Source organism: Lipophrys pholis, assembly GCF_963383615.2.
Source record: "Lipophrys pholis genome assembly, chromosome: 10".
Taxonomy (NCBI): domain Eukaryota; kingdom Metazoa; phylum Chordata; class Actinopteri; order Blenniiformes; family Blenniidae; genus Lipophrys; species Lipophrys pholis.
This window is the reverse complement of record NC_137640.1, coordinates 24,081,752-24,095,768: the sequence shown is the minus strand read 5'-3', so window position 1 is coordinate 24,095,768 and position 14,017 is coordinate 24,081,752. Positions and strand designations below refer to the sequence as shown.

Sequence of the window (14,017 nt, the reverse complement as noted above, 5' to 3'; positions counted from 1 at the left end):
CTTTCACAAGATAAAAAAAAATTTATGGACAAGCATGATGTATGTGCATTCAAAATATATCCTTGAAAACGACTGTTTTAAAAGGATTATATAGGATTTTGTTTGTGGCAGAGCAGATACAGTGACATTTTAGTAAATTTGTAACAAAAAGTCCTAAATGAATTAGCTGCACACACAGTCGGTGGCTGATATTCTTGTTTGTGTGCATGCGCAGGGTAACTCGGGCCTGGGCTTCAGCATCGCTGGAGGAACCGATAACCCCCACATTGGAGAAGACCCATCCATCTTCATCACCAAAATCATACCAGGAGGGGCTGCCGCTCAGAATGGACGACTCAGGTACAAACAAAACTTTTTTCCCTAAATGTACATAAATTGATGGCTTTTTTTGTTGTTGTCGTTAATTAAATTGAACAAGTAAGTCGACAGGAAGATCATGACTTTTTATAGTTATTCATTCTCCCTTAAATCAGTGTTCCATCCCACTTGTCCCGGAATTAAGTTTGAATCCTCATAGTAGGATATCGTTGTCTATTGTTGTTGCTTTTCATTCAAACAACAACAGTTTATGTTTTTTCGACTTGTCAATGCAAACCATTGCTAAAGCTGGATTATTGAATTGAATATTATTGTTCATAGCGTCACACTGGTGTTACTGCTTTAACGTCATTATTGCTGATTCAGTGATTAACACTTTGACTTAATCCAAGCGGCAACACTTTTCTCTTAACAACTAACAAATCTACAATCCCAGAAAGAGTGGCTCGCGAAGCGTCCAGCACACTGTAAATATGTTGGGAATAAATTAATTCATTGATTCATTAGCCCAGTGGAGTTAGAGAAACAGCTTTGCCTTTTACAAAAGTACTGCTGCTTGTTACAGATGTGCTTCAGGCATCAGCAAGCAGGCGTCAGACCGAACAGGATAATTCATATGAATTCGTCTTGCTTCTTCACGTCACTTTACCTAATAATGGATGTCCACTGAAGTATCCTTTTACCCCTGTCCTAAATCAGCGTCTTAAAAGACAGCAGCTAAAAGAGGTGTGTGATCTTGCTGTGCAGGGTGAACGACTGTATAGTGCGGGTGAATGAGACGGACGTCAGGGAGGTGACCCACAGCGGGGCTGTGGAGGCCCTGAAAGAGGCCGGTGGTCTGGTCAGGCTGTGCATACGACGCCGAAGGAGCCTCACCGAGAGAATCATGGATATCAAATTAGTCAAAGGACCCAAAGGTGAGACAATACTGCAAACACAGCGTACAGAAGGGTCTGCAGGTCCACAAAATATTGTAGTATTTTTCTTTCCCTGGAAAAATAATACTGAAAAAATGTGACAAATGTGAGAATTTGTTATTAGACATAAATAGTCACTCATTTTGTAGATTTCTCTTTGTCAGTGATGTAACTAAGATACAGTTCACATACAAGTTTCATCAAAACCGTGACCAGTCGATTTCTTTGTCTCAGGTTTAGGATTCAGTATAGCAGGTGGAGTCGGAAACCAACACGTCCCAGGTGACAACAGCATCTATGTGACTAAAATCATCGAAGGAGGGGCGGCACACAAGGATGGACGGCTGCAAATAGGAGACAAACTTGTTGCCGTAAGAGCTTCCTTGTTTTGTGTTTGCAGAAATGTTGCCGTACTGACATGGATTCTGGTGTTAAAGCACATTTCTGCTATTGTAATCAAGAAAAAGAAGATTAAATGCAAATCTTCAATATGTCTTGTTTAAATTGTTTTTGTGTAATTTAAAGTCTCTCTTCAACGTCAAACATCTTATTAATTTTTATTTATGACAAGAAAAATGACAGTTATGTAACAGTTATGTTCAAGAGACTCCCAATATATGTTTTTCTACAGTCTTATATAATTATCTTAGTATTTTTCTGTGTGTTTTTTCATTTTTTCAAATGCAGGAAATACTAACATCCTGTATCAAGCGTGCTTGATTGTTCACTCAGGGAAATACTTAGTTTGCACGTTCAGTGGCATGTATTTAATGGAAGATTTAGTGAGAGTAATACTATGAGCAACATCACTTGCAAATATGTGCATGTATATAAATGGCTATTCTGTGTCTATCGAAATTTTGGGGAAAAAAAACTTGCAAGAAGCAAAGTTCATCACAAATTCAAAATTAGAGGTACAACTCAGAAAGTATCTGATGATATAGTCCGCAAACAAAAGACACTATCGGAACCAATGCAAATGTTTTCACATTGCGCATGAATTTATTAGAATATAAACCTCCCAGTATTTTGCACAATCTGGAAGAATCCCCTCGTTTTCCATATTCATGAAGGCAGACGCCATTAAATGGACATTGTGTGTTATTTTGCACTGCTGTTAGGTGCGATCCTCCGTGCATTGTGAGTGATTCAGGTTCCACCTGTGTAGTCGCGTAATCTCGAGTTTGTTCCCGTTGTTATACATGCACCGCTCGAGTCGGCTCCAACAGAGTACTGATGCTTCACTTATGACTTATCTGCAGGTTAATGGCGCCTGTTTGGAAGAGGTCACTCACGAGGAGGCCGTGGCCGCCCTGAAGTCGACCCCTGACGTCGTGTACCTCCGTGTGGCCAAACACACCTCGCTATTTATCAACGACAGCTTCCCTCCACCTGACGTCACAAATTGTGAGTGCAAAGACAAGTATGATAAATACCAGGCTTTGCTCATCGGTTACTATAGCAAAGATCCACTCTGGTGGATCTGGTAAATGTTGAACCGCCAAAGTGCTGCAACATTTTTGAACCAGACTGTGCTGCACGCAATAGCCTTCAAATCAGGGTTTACAAGACTTCTCAGGTAAGAGCTTGCAAATCTCTGGAGGAACTCATCCCTTCATGTTTCTTGTGTCTCCTTGCTGATGATTCTACATTACACACCTAAATCTAAAAACTGTAAACTCTAAAATCTGATAATGAGCCTCATGTTATAATCAGGTGTGTGTCAGCAGGACTGGTTTGAAAACATATCCAGCTTTTCAACACTTTCTCATGGGTGTCGTTGGTCCAAAAACATTGTATTCAGGCTTTATTTCCCCAAATCCAGCTTTTCCTTGGTTTTCATCCATTTGAATATTGGATCATATGAGCTACATTCAGAATCTGCTGTGTCTGTGTAAGCTGGACTGGCTCCGCCCACACATGCCCATCTTGGGAAGAGGAGGAAGTACTTCCTCTCATAGTGCCATGTGTCAGAGCAGAGCTGTGGGCGGTTCAAAGGGAGGACCTCCCTTAATTGGGAATGGTTAAACCCTTGATGACACTGTCTAGGGTTTGATTTCTGATTGGCTCGTTGGAGCGACACACTTTTTAAAAAATGAAACAAGCCAGGGAGAGAGAGGACAGACTTTCTTCACTTCCGGGGCTTCATTCCAGGGATGGGGACGATTATCGTCGTTGGAAAACCAGTAGAAAGTGAATTTTGCATAATATAACCCCTTTAACACTTTTTTTGGGAGTATTTGGGAAATGATCAAATGTATCTGGTGCATATAATATATGTCCATTACCTGCATGTGCCTTCGCAGGTCACAGCCATTGTAGCAAGTCTCCTAATAAACCTTTGGGATAAATTGTCTATGACAACTTTGTTTTTATCAACATCGCTCGGCTCTTAGTTTGACTATAAAGACAGACTGTCAGCAACAAATATGCTGTGATAGGAGAATAAACATAATTTACATTATTTCTGAACATTTGAATTTGTTAATTGTTTATATCACTATATAAATCGAGAGCCCTGTTCTATTGAAGAGCCTTTTTTATTTTCTATTTTAAATGTACCAAATATTTAGGAATATAAGATTTTCAATTCTCCATACAAGCTATGATTTGTAAGTGTGGTTATTGTATTTGTAGAGGTTTTTAGAGAGTGGTATGAAGTTCGGGTTCCATTGAGATCAGAAATAATATGGCACAAACCTAAAAGTGATACCTAAGAAAACCATGATGATATTGTGGTCATGCGTTATTAGTTTCAATATAACACTCAGATTCTTTTCCAAGCTCTGAAATGTACGTGAGCAATAGATACATATTCTGTGATCGCGTCTCCCAGACAGTTTGTTATATAAAAATCTGTTTATCAGACTGGGTCAATTTAGTCCGCTGGATTACAGCCACTTGTCATCACTCCAAATCAACATATTATCAAACCGCGTGCTATTTATCGCTGCTCTCAATCTGACACTTTCATCAACAGGACATACCATGCTGTCTTCTCTTCTCTCCTTTCATATCCGCAGTGCTTTTAATTTCATATCTATTTTAATGGAGAGGACACGAGGATGAAGGATAGTCAAGTGTGGTCGCATTTTGTTTCTGAAGAGTGTGTGTGTGTGTGTTTTTCCACAGCGTACTCTCCACACCAGGACAATCATATAAGTCCCTACATGAGTGGCGGCAGTCAGTCAGTAAGCCCCGCCCCTCTGACCACACCGAGATACTCACCGCTGCCCAGGTCCATGACTGGAGACGAGGATGTCCCCAGGTGAGACGTGACAAATTGGATGGGAGTTCACCGTTGTGTTTGTGTTCACTGCTGCCTGTAGAAGAAAACATGGTCTCAGATTTGCAATCTTTACAAACAACGTACATATAGACTTGTAATATCATTAAAGTGCAGAGAAACACTAAATACACCACATCGCAGAATGATCCAGTAAGTTTCTTAAATAAGAGGCTACTTTTTAAAAAGCAATTTTTAAATCTCGATTTGCTCAGAAAATCTAAGTAACACTTCCTTTCACAATAATAATGGCAGGTTTGCTCACATTTCTTTGTGACTTTATATTAAACTTTCCAGGGTCTGAAATGACATGAATCTTCAGCAGGAGAGACATTTCCAGCCGTTATGACAGGAGTGAATTGATTCTCTTGGAAATTTCAGCTTCTTCCTGCTATTTTTTTGACGAGATCGAATGACTCTATAAATCTGTAAATCTATAAATCAAGCAGGTCTATTTTATTTTATTTTTTTTCTCTTTGTCCTTGGCCTTTCCTTTATGGCTCCCCTCATGTGCTTCTCAGAGGTTATTAGTTGCCCTCAAACAGGCCTGTGACATTATTCTATCAAGTCCTAGAGAGACAGAAATACACCGTCTGACCTCAGGGCTTCATTCCCGCTCTGCTGCTGCTGCTGCTGCTGATGCTGATGTGTGTGTGTGTGTGTGTGTGTGTGTGTGTGTGTGTGTGTGTGTGTGTGTGTGTGTGTGTGTGTGTGTGTGTGTGTGTGTGTGTGTGTGTGTGTGTGTGTGTGTGTGTGTGTGTGTGTGTGTGTGTGTGTGTGTGTACATATGTGGCCTGAGTGTACACGCCAGACAAAATTTGCAGAGCCATCTGCCTTTTACCGCCACACACACACACACACACACACACACACACACACACACACACACACACACACACACACACACACACACACACACACACACACACACAGAAAGACACTCTCTATGCTGCTCCACTGTCTTTAATCCATTTTAATGGAGGGATTATGGCCTATAACAGCCCTCGTCACTCGACTGGTATCACCGTGGTTACCAGAACATGACTGATTTCGTCATACAGCTCTGGGCCAATCAGTGCGCTTTGATTATCATAAATCTGATAAGCTTCAGTCGGACTGCAGAGTGTTCATTTTGACATCTGCCCTTCTCTTTTCTCCGACAATTCTTCTCTCATTCTTCCTCTTTTGACACATTGTGATCAGTCAGTGCAAATATTTTTTTATTTTAATTTTAATTTTGAAAAACATGCAAATTCAAATGCATATTGAATAAATACAATGCAACCCCTCCCATGCGTCCTCCAACAGTGCCCCATCAATGCAACAGTGTTACCGTATCTTTAATTGATCAAACGTTTCACAAATAATTGCTTATACATTCAAATGAACTAGAATTGCAAATGAGAAAAGAAAAGAACAGAAAGATTAAAGATTGTGAAACAGACGTAACAAAAAACAAACTAACAAACAAGGCAGTACAGTTGCAAATAATGAATATGCAGGCTGAGATATGAGGTCATTATTACAGAACAATACCTGTTTTTTCTGATTAAGTTATATAAGGTTGCATTTCTGGGCACACCCTTTTGTAGTGTAGCGACTCTTCTCCAATATCAAATGGTCTTTGGTCCATTGTTTAAAAGTGTGTAGGATTTGTTATCTTCCATTTAAGCAGTATAAGTCGTGGCTAACAGAGATGCGAAAGCGTCATTTGTGGTTGACATGTCTGTCTCCTAAAGCTATTCGGAATACTGTGATAATCTGTGGGTATTAAAAATGTTTTTTTTTAGTGTTTTATGGTCTCTCACAGGTGAGAATTGTGCACATTATTATTATTATTATTATTATTATTATTATTATTATTAGTAGTAGTAGTAGTACTAGTTGTAGTAGTAATGGTGGTGGTAGTAGCCGTATTAGGCGTGGTATTAATCATCATCATCATCAATATCATCAACATCACTTCACATCCTTTTCTTAAAAGAAGCAGCAACATGGCCGTGTGGTGATAGCCTGACAATGACACAAGAATAAGAAAAAAAAAAAAACTGAAATGTCTTAAGAACAAACAAGGTACGAAAAACATACGGAAGAAATGTAAAATGAACTGCAATTAATAAAACAAATTACAGATAAGTGTAAGAACTTACAGATTTTGCAGACTTTATCTCATGTAGCAGATTGGTCATGTCCGCGTTTCAAGTACTAACGTCTGTGTGCAGGCGCTTAAAGGGTAAAACGTTCAGGAAGTTATGATGGAGCTAAACTAAATTAATTAATAAAATGATTTTTCAGTCACACAGCCAGTAGATTAAGATGTTAGAGAGATTCAGAGTTCATTCCTCACAAAAGGAAGTTATTGTAGACCAACCTTTAGACAGTTACGATGTGAATTTTCTTTTCTAGATCAAACCGAATGAACATTTTTCTGAATGTGTTCATGATACTGTAACTTCATGAGATGAGGTCACTGAGGTGAGTTACTAAGCCTAAACTCTGACTGGGGACAGTTGATGTGAGTAAATTTGTCACTTGTATCCCTTGTATTATATGTGTAAAACCTTTTTTCACCGTGATTTCTTTTCATTTATCAAATATTTTAGAATGATGAATCATCTACAAACAAAGACACCACCAACAATCTTAAGTCAACTCAATAAGCAGGACAAGTTAGAATATTGTGAAATGCAAGAGACAAAAAAACAACTTTAAAAAGCTATTTAAAAATGTAGTGCAAACCAGTAGTTTCATTGAATGGCTCCGATATCATATCAATGATGCCACTGTCTTTGAGGGGAAAACTGATTTCTGACCAAATGTTGCCAAGTCTGACATGATTTCGTGTCATTAGGGGTAATATGACAAGTCCCGATACTCAATAAACTTTTGTTTGGTGTCACTTTTAACAATTCCATATAAACTAACACATTTCAAGCGTTGTATCTTTGCAGTTGTGATACGTTAGCAACTCTGCTTAAAAAAAACACACACAAAAAAAACATCTCCTCTGATTGAATGTAGTTTAGATATTTTTTTTCACTACATGTAAACTAAAGCTATGAATTACACAACAACAACAACAAAAAGCTTGAATTCTGAAATATATTGAACTATCAGACTTTTAAGTTAACATTTCTTTTTAATTCAAACTATTTATGAAGCAGATGTGAATTCCTTCAGGTTTTTGCCCGAACCGTCGACCACAAGAAATATGTGTGTACACAGGTCTTTTTTTTTGTTTAAATGCAAATACATAAACTGACCAACATCACAATGAAAGTACATGGATTTATTGATCAATCTATTTCCATGCAGTCACTATAGATGAGCACTAGGCCCGTACAAATGATTCAGGGAATGAAAAAGTTGAGTAGCTACTGCAAGACAGTGAAGACACACAACAGTCATGCTCTGAGCCTCACACTGAACAGTGGCGTTCACACATTTCGCCACTGTTGACTTGGATATATTCAGTTTTCTTTCCACAGCTTTAAGAGTTGCAAACAGTTTTAGATCTGATAAAGAAATTGTGGGATGCTTGAGTTCAGCAAAACAGGAATAACAGTGACTGCCATAGGGCCAAGAAAGTGCAATGCTGACATCTGCTGGCCAAGATGGTGAATACTAATAATGTCAGATTCTTTTCCTCGTGCAGACGTGAGACAATAAAAGAATGCCGCTGAACTGATAAATAAAATCCACTTGCATGCATTGTATTCACTGATAAATTTAGGTATTTACCACTTCTCTTAACTGATCAGATCCCTCAAAAATGCATAAAGATAATGTAATCAATGCTTAAAATCTGATTATTATTCCTCCTGATGCAATGTGTTGGTTTGATTTGTGTTTTTTATATATATATATATATATATATTTTTTTTTTTTTTTTTATTCCAGAGAACCCAGACGGGTGGTGCTGCAGAGGGGCTCGACCGGTTTGGGATTTAACATCGTAGGAGGAGAAGATGGGGAGGGAATTTTTATTTCCTTCATTCTTGCCGGCGGTCCAGCTGATCTCTGTGGCGAACTTCGTAAGGGAGACCGAATTCTGTCGGTACGTCTTCATCGCAAAAATATAAGGCAACTACTGTGACCATTACTGTGATTCACATTTTTTTTATTGTTTTATTTGGGTTACTGCATAGCAGCCATGCTGTCAGTTTAGTAGGGTAGTTTTCTTTCTCTTATTGTCATTATGGGCCCCTGTGAGTGTGTGTATCTGTCTCTATGCATGATTGGCGTGACGTCATTTCAGAATGATCATTTTAAACAACCCCAAATATATATATTTGTCATTTTTTCAACCAACACATATCACACTGACAATGAATTTGAATTTAATCAAACCTTTACACATTCCCAGTCAGTGGCCACGAGAGTCGGGAAGATAAAATGTGTTTTGCGGCTGGGGTTTTTTTTTTGTTCCATTTAGATGAAATATGGTTTAATTTTCCTCAGACTTAAGGAGGTTTAAATCCTCAGACTGTTCAGATGCTGAAAATCCCTGCAGGATCGCAGTTTTATGTGTTTGTGCACACAGAGACTGACGTCGAATGATTTTCATCCGTGAAACAGACGGTCACAACGCACACAAATTCTACACGTTTTGAGTTATCGACCCACTGAGTCGTGTTGTGTTTTTAATCTTTTTTTTTTTCCCCCATCTCAGTTTACATTTATCAGTATTGATCACTGCTGGGCTCCAATATTGTGTGTCTGTATGCACAGGTCAATGGGGTGGACCTGTCCAGTGCAACACACGAGCAGGCAGCCGCGGCGCTGAAGAACGCTGGACAGAACGTCACCATAGTAGCACAGTACAGACCCGAGGGTGAGTACTGCAGATATGTCACTCATATTCAGTACCCTGTTCGATAACGTGAATTTGAAGACACCTCGACGGGATCATATTTTGGCTTGACAGAAAAGTTGGTGAAATTTAACAGATAATTTCAGGGCGTGTGATGACATAGCAGACGCGTTTTTTGTACCTTTTGTCCTGAATAGTGTGTCTTGTGGGCATAGCATCAGGACATTGCCAGGCAAGATTGTTGGTAGAAAAACACACACACACACACACACACACACACACACACACACACACACAAAATAAAACAGCATGTGTGGGCATGTGTTTTTTTCTTAGAGATATGATTTTGTGTGGGCAGATTGTACGAAGATTAAAAACCACCAGCCATTTTTATCTGTTACGTAATATACAGCTTAATCTTTCAATCTCTGCATAACATTATTTAATGGAAAGAAAGATGTGACTCAAATTCATTATTTCTGGACATGTCTATGGACAGATATTCTCGTTACACACACTGAAAACTGTCTCTCTGTTAGGTCCCTCATTAATATGTTCGTTACATAACCAAGACACACAAATGTAGAACTTTAAAGCGTATGCGCTTGTTTACAAGTGATGTGATTGTCTGTGCTGTGTCTGAAATGCAGGGATTATCAACACAGCTGCACTTTCCCAAGGCTAATGTGTGTTATGAACTGTATTATATCTTGTAAGCAGGCTCTCACCCTGAAACCTAATCTTAACATCAGCCATATTGCCAGAATATACAGTTAATGGTCTGTTATTAATAATAATTATACCCACAACTTTTATGATGATCGGTATTTCACCTATAAAATCAGACTTATTGTTCAAGCCTTCAGAGTTATTTTTAACCTATTATATTTTTTGTCTTGATACCTGCACCCAAATGCTAATGCTGTTTCCACACACAACAGATTAAACATGTTATATTACACCGAACAGCAAAATAAGTTCACCACATGTCCAGTTTTTTTTAGTAGCCTGAAACTTTTTTCTGTTCTAAGTTAGGATATAAGAATTGCTCATCTCGGGCCAAAATGGACAAGATATTATCAAATAGCATTTTCTTTCTTAAAATAAAGTGTGCTTATATGCAAGAAATATGCACTCCTGTGTGCTTTTAGGTCTTCCAGGGTAAATTTACATTGCCACTCCCAAATAATGACAACCAAATGAAAGCCCTCAAACAAACTTTCAAAATGCTTTACAATGTTTTATAATACTGTACTATTGATTTGTTTTAGTCTGGAACTTCTCGTCAGAAGAATTATCTATCTTTGTAGAGATATGGTAAAGAGAGAATACTGTAGTTACGTTAGCAATGTAGCTCCTGAGAAAATGCTTCTGTGCATATACGTGCCTCTCCACATGAAATTGATCCCTGCAGACTCAAGAGATGTAAAAACAAAAAAGATAAAGGAAAGCTGGGAGACAATACAGTATAGTTCTCTGCATGTGAGTGAGACACTGCAGTTTCTTTAATGCGTAATTGTAGCTGACATTGCAAGTTCGTGTACCTCTTCGTACTGCCGTTCCCTCTGTTTTTATCACGTTATTGGCTACTCTGACGTGCGCTGTTTTGATCCTGTCTTATAGGCTCTGAATATGCGGCACTTTTAAAGTAAATACCGGACCACAAGGTGTAAACATTATTAAACATGCAAACTTGAAAATATGATTATCTATCCTGTGTGGTTAAATAAGCACAATGTGTGATGCCAGTTTATTAAAGGTGCTTTTTCGCAAGAGTGGAGAGTTACAGCATAAATGGGTCTGCAATGCTTTACAGCTTTGGTGTCTTTGGTTTAAAACAGCCTCCCCAAGTATAGGTAAAACACATCTAAATCAGATTTAAATGAGACAAGTCTGAATTGTGGGGCTCAGGACAAAGTGAGAACAAGACAAAACATCCCCTCTCCCGAGGTAAGACCCCCAGGTTGATCCTCACAACAGGGGCTTGTACAGAGGCAGCCACTGAGTGTCCCAGCAGACACCATCCATCCTGAATGTGTGTCTAATGGGAGTGACTGAGAGGGCCGTAACCGTGGTAACCAGGTTATGAGTGCTGATTGGCTGAGCTAGTGGGATGTTCTCCTGGTGAGGGACCTCAGCACAGCACACAAATACACAGAGATGAGCAACATGAGCTGTGTGATACTTGATGAATGTATGAATTGGCTTTAAAAACTGGAACATTTCATCAAATGTGATGGTTTGCCTGAATTAAACTTTCACCCTGTCTTTATTTTTTCAGTGTAACATTATAACAGTGTTTTAATGGTGAGGTATTACACATCAGATTGTGATTCCTCAAACTCAAAATAAAATGTAGTTTGCTTGATATGAAATTAAAAACTGTTCAGTAATTTGATATTTCAGGTTTAAAGTATTTAAAGCCGGTACCTTTTAATTGCTTTTTAATTAAAACCTCCTAACGATTGTTAAGAGGCTGGAAGAAGGGGTTTATGGAGCAAAGGTCCATTTAAAATCCAATTTTGAGAACCCTTCGTCTTCAAGAAGAACAGATAGAGGAAGAGCAACAGGTCAGACAGACGTGAATAAATGCATTTATAACTGAATCAAACCACCAATTCAGAGTGGAAAGTTTAGGTAGCAATCGATTCCTTTATTAGTGTCATATGATGCTCGTTACATAGGAAACTCTTTGTTTGGAAAAAATATGGCAGATCACCTCTAACAAAAGCATAAACACAATATACTGTATTGCAGTTTTCTGGAGTTTTACCCAGCACCGTGAAGTGGTGCATAACCATTATCCTTTTAAATTAACGATTGGCCCAGATTGCCTATCAAATAGTGTGCGAGCTAAATTGATATAAGCTCACTTCATGTCATTGCTGGACAAAATACATTGGGAAGTGGAGGACACTGTCAGGATGTAATGAAGTTCCCCGTGAGCTACAGTATGCAAATTTCCTAGAATCTCATTGAAGTAGCATGCAAATGTTGGATTAATACATACATCACACTGACCATGATGAATGGATTCTGAATTCACAAAAGCTGTGATGTATGGATTGTGAATTCTAATAGAATCTAGGCATGTGTAGTTCAATGAAGATCCTCCCTGGAGTTTCTTTTCTAGCACAAAAGATGAATATATTCTGGGAGCAAAAAGGGAAAATAACCAAACCCAGAAAACACAAGCCTGTAGTGAGATTTAACCATGCTAGTGTATTGTAACTCTATCCGTTACATCTGGATTACAATGAGAGATTACAATTTACAAACAACATTAACAAATGAAATGATTCAGCCTATATTCCTGAACGCTCTGCACAGAATATTATTGTAATTGGGAAAAACTTTGCTTTTTCGAATTTGATGATTTCAAATACAGCAAATTCAAAATAAGCTTTTCTTCAGCAAAAAAGTCAGTCAAGTAAATTGTACACACTGCCCCGGCTATGCAAAATAGATGTAAACTCCATTTGAATGAATTGTGGACCCAAGTGCAGAAGCAGCACACAATAACAACGTCACACTGGGGTTCTTCGTCTTCGACAAGCACCCCCAGTGTGACGTTGTTGTTAAATCAAACGACTCTGTCAAATTTTAAATATAACAAATAAAATGATGTTGAGATTACAGCACCGCAAATAAAATAATGCTAATGTTCATGAGTTAAACCTGGTAATGGCATCATGAATCTGAGTTAAGATTCAGCACCACGGACAGCTCCCATATGTCTGGACAGCTCCTGAAGAAGCAGCCCAACACTCGTATCTTCCTCTTTCAATCAGATCCAGCTCTGTTTGCTTACAGTAGCATCAGGTGTTCCACACTTAAACAAACTCAATGTATTTTGGTTAGTGGGCATTGGGTCTCAGCCAACAGGACACGGTGCACAGCTCAGGTCACCAGGCAATCACTCACAACCAATGAAAGTCATCGGCTAAATGAACAAAAATATAATTCTGGGACGAAGCCAGACTAGATACAAAAGTCGTGCTGACCCAGGCAGGCCAGTCAAGCTCCAAACTGAAAATGTGGTTTCATTGTTGAACTGTTGTTGGAAAATCTTGCTCTGCTGGTATTTGACTATCATATGATCTGTTTGATTGGCTTAGTGCAGCTCCGCCTCATATGTGTTTATGTTGGAATCTGGAGTGGCGCGCTCATTATGTTTTCTATTTGTCCGTCTGGTCACTGACAGAGGTCGCAATGTTTCGAGTTTTCTGAAAATAGCCCATTACAGACTCTTCTGTGTCGTGACTTGTCCAGACCTCATTAGTGACTTTTGAATGAACCTTATATCAACCCTTCTGTCCATGCTGAGCTTCAGTGTGTGTGTGTGTGTGTGTGTGTGTGTGTGTGTGTGTGTGTGTGTGTGTGTGTGTGTGTGTGTGTGTGTGTGTGTGTGTGTGTGTGTGTGTGTGTGTGTGTGTGTGTGTGTGTGTGTGTGTGTGTGTGTGTGTGTGTGTGTGTGTGTCCCAGTCCTGTGGCGTTAGCATGCGGTGACCAGCAGCGCTCCCTCTGTTTCACACACACTCTTCCTGCCAATAAGAGATAGAATTCATAACAACTTTCACCAGGAGAGGAAAAGTGTCTGTGTGTGCAGGTCTCCTCCTGTTATTTATATTAAATATGGTGTCGGCTGTAGCCAAACAGTGCAGCACGACACAGAGCTGAACG

At 39.0% G+C, this 14,017-nt stretch overlaps 1 protein-coding gene across 1 annotated transcript in view; it reads left to right on the top strand.

Moving 5' to 3' along the window:
- Positions 1 to 14,017, top strand: part of LOC308115553 (disks large homolog 4-like) — a 127,729-nt gene that overhangs the window by 82,047 nt on the left and 31,665 nt on the right. The window contains exons 7-13 of the mRNA XM_080473111.1: positions 215 to 339; positions 1,066 to 1,235; positions 1,470 to 1,606; positions 2,498 to 2,642; positions 4,368 to 4,503; positions 8,422 to 8,578; positions 9,253 to 9,355. Coding sequence (XP_080329237.1) covers positions 215 to 339; positions 1,066 to 1,235; positions 1,470 to 1,606; positions 2,498 to 2,642; positions 4,368 to 4,503; positions 8,422 to 8,578; positions 9,253 to 9,355 — 973 coding nt within the window. The remainder of the gene's footprint in view (positions 1 to 214; positions 340 to 1,065; positions 1,236 to 1,469; positions 1,607 to 2,497; positions 2,643 to 4,367; positions 4,504 to 8,421; positions 8,579 to 9,252; positions 9,356 to 14,017) is intronic.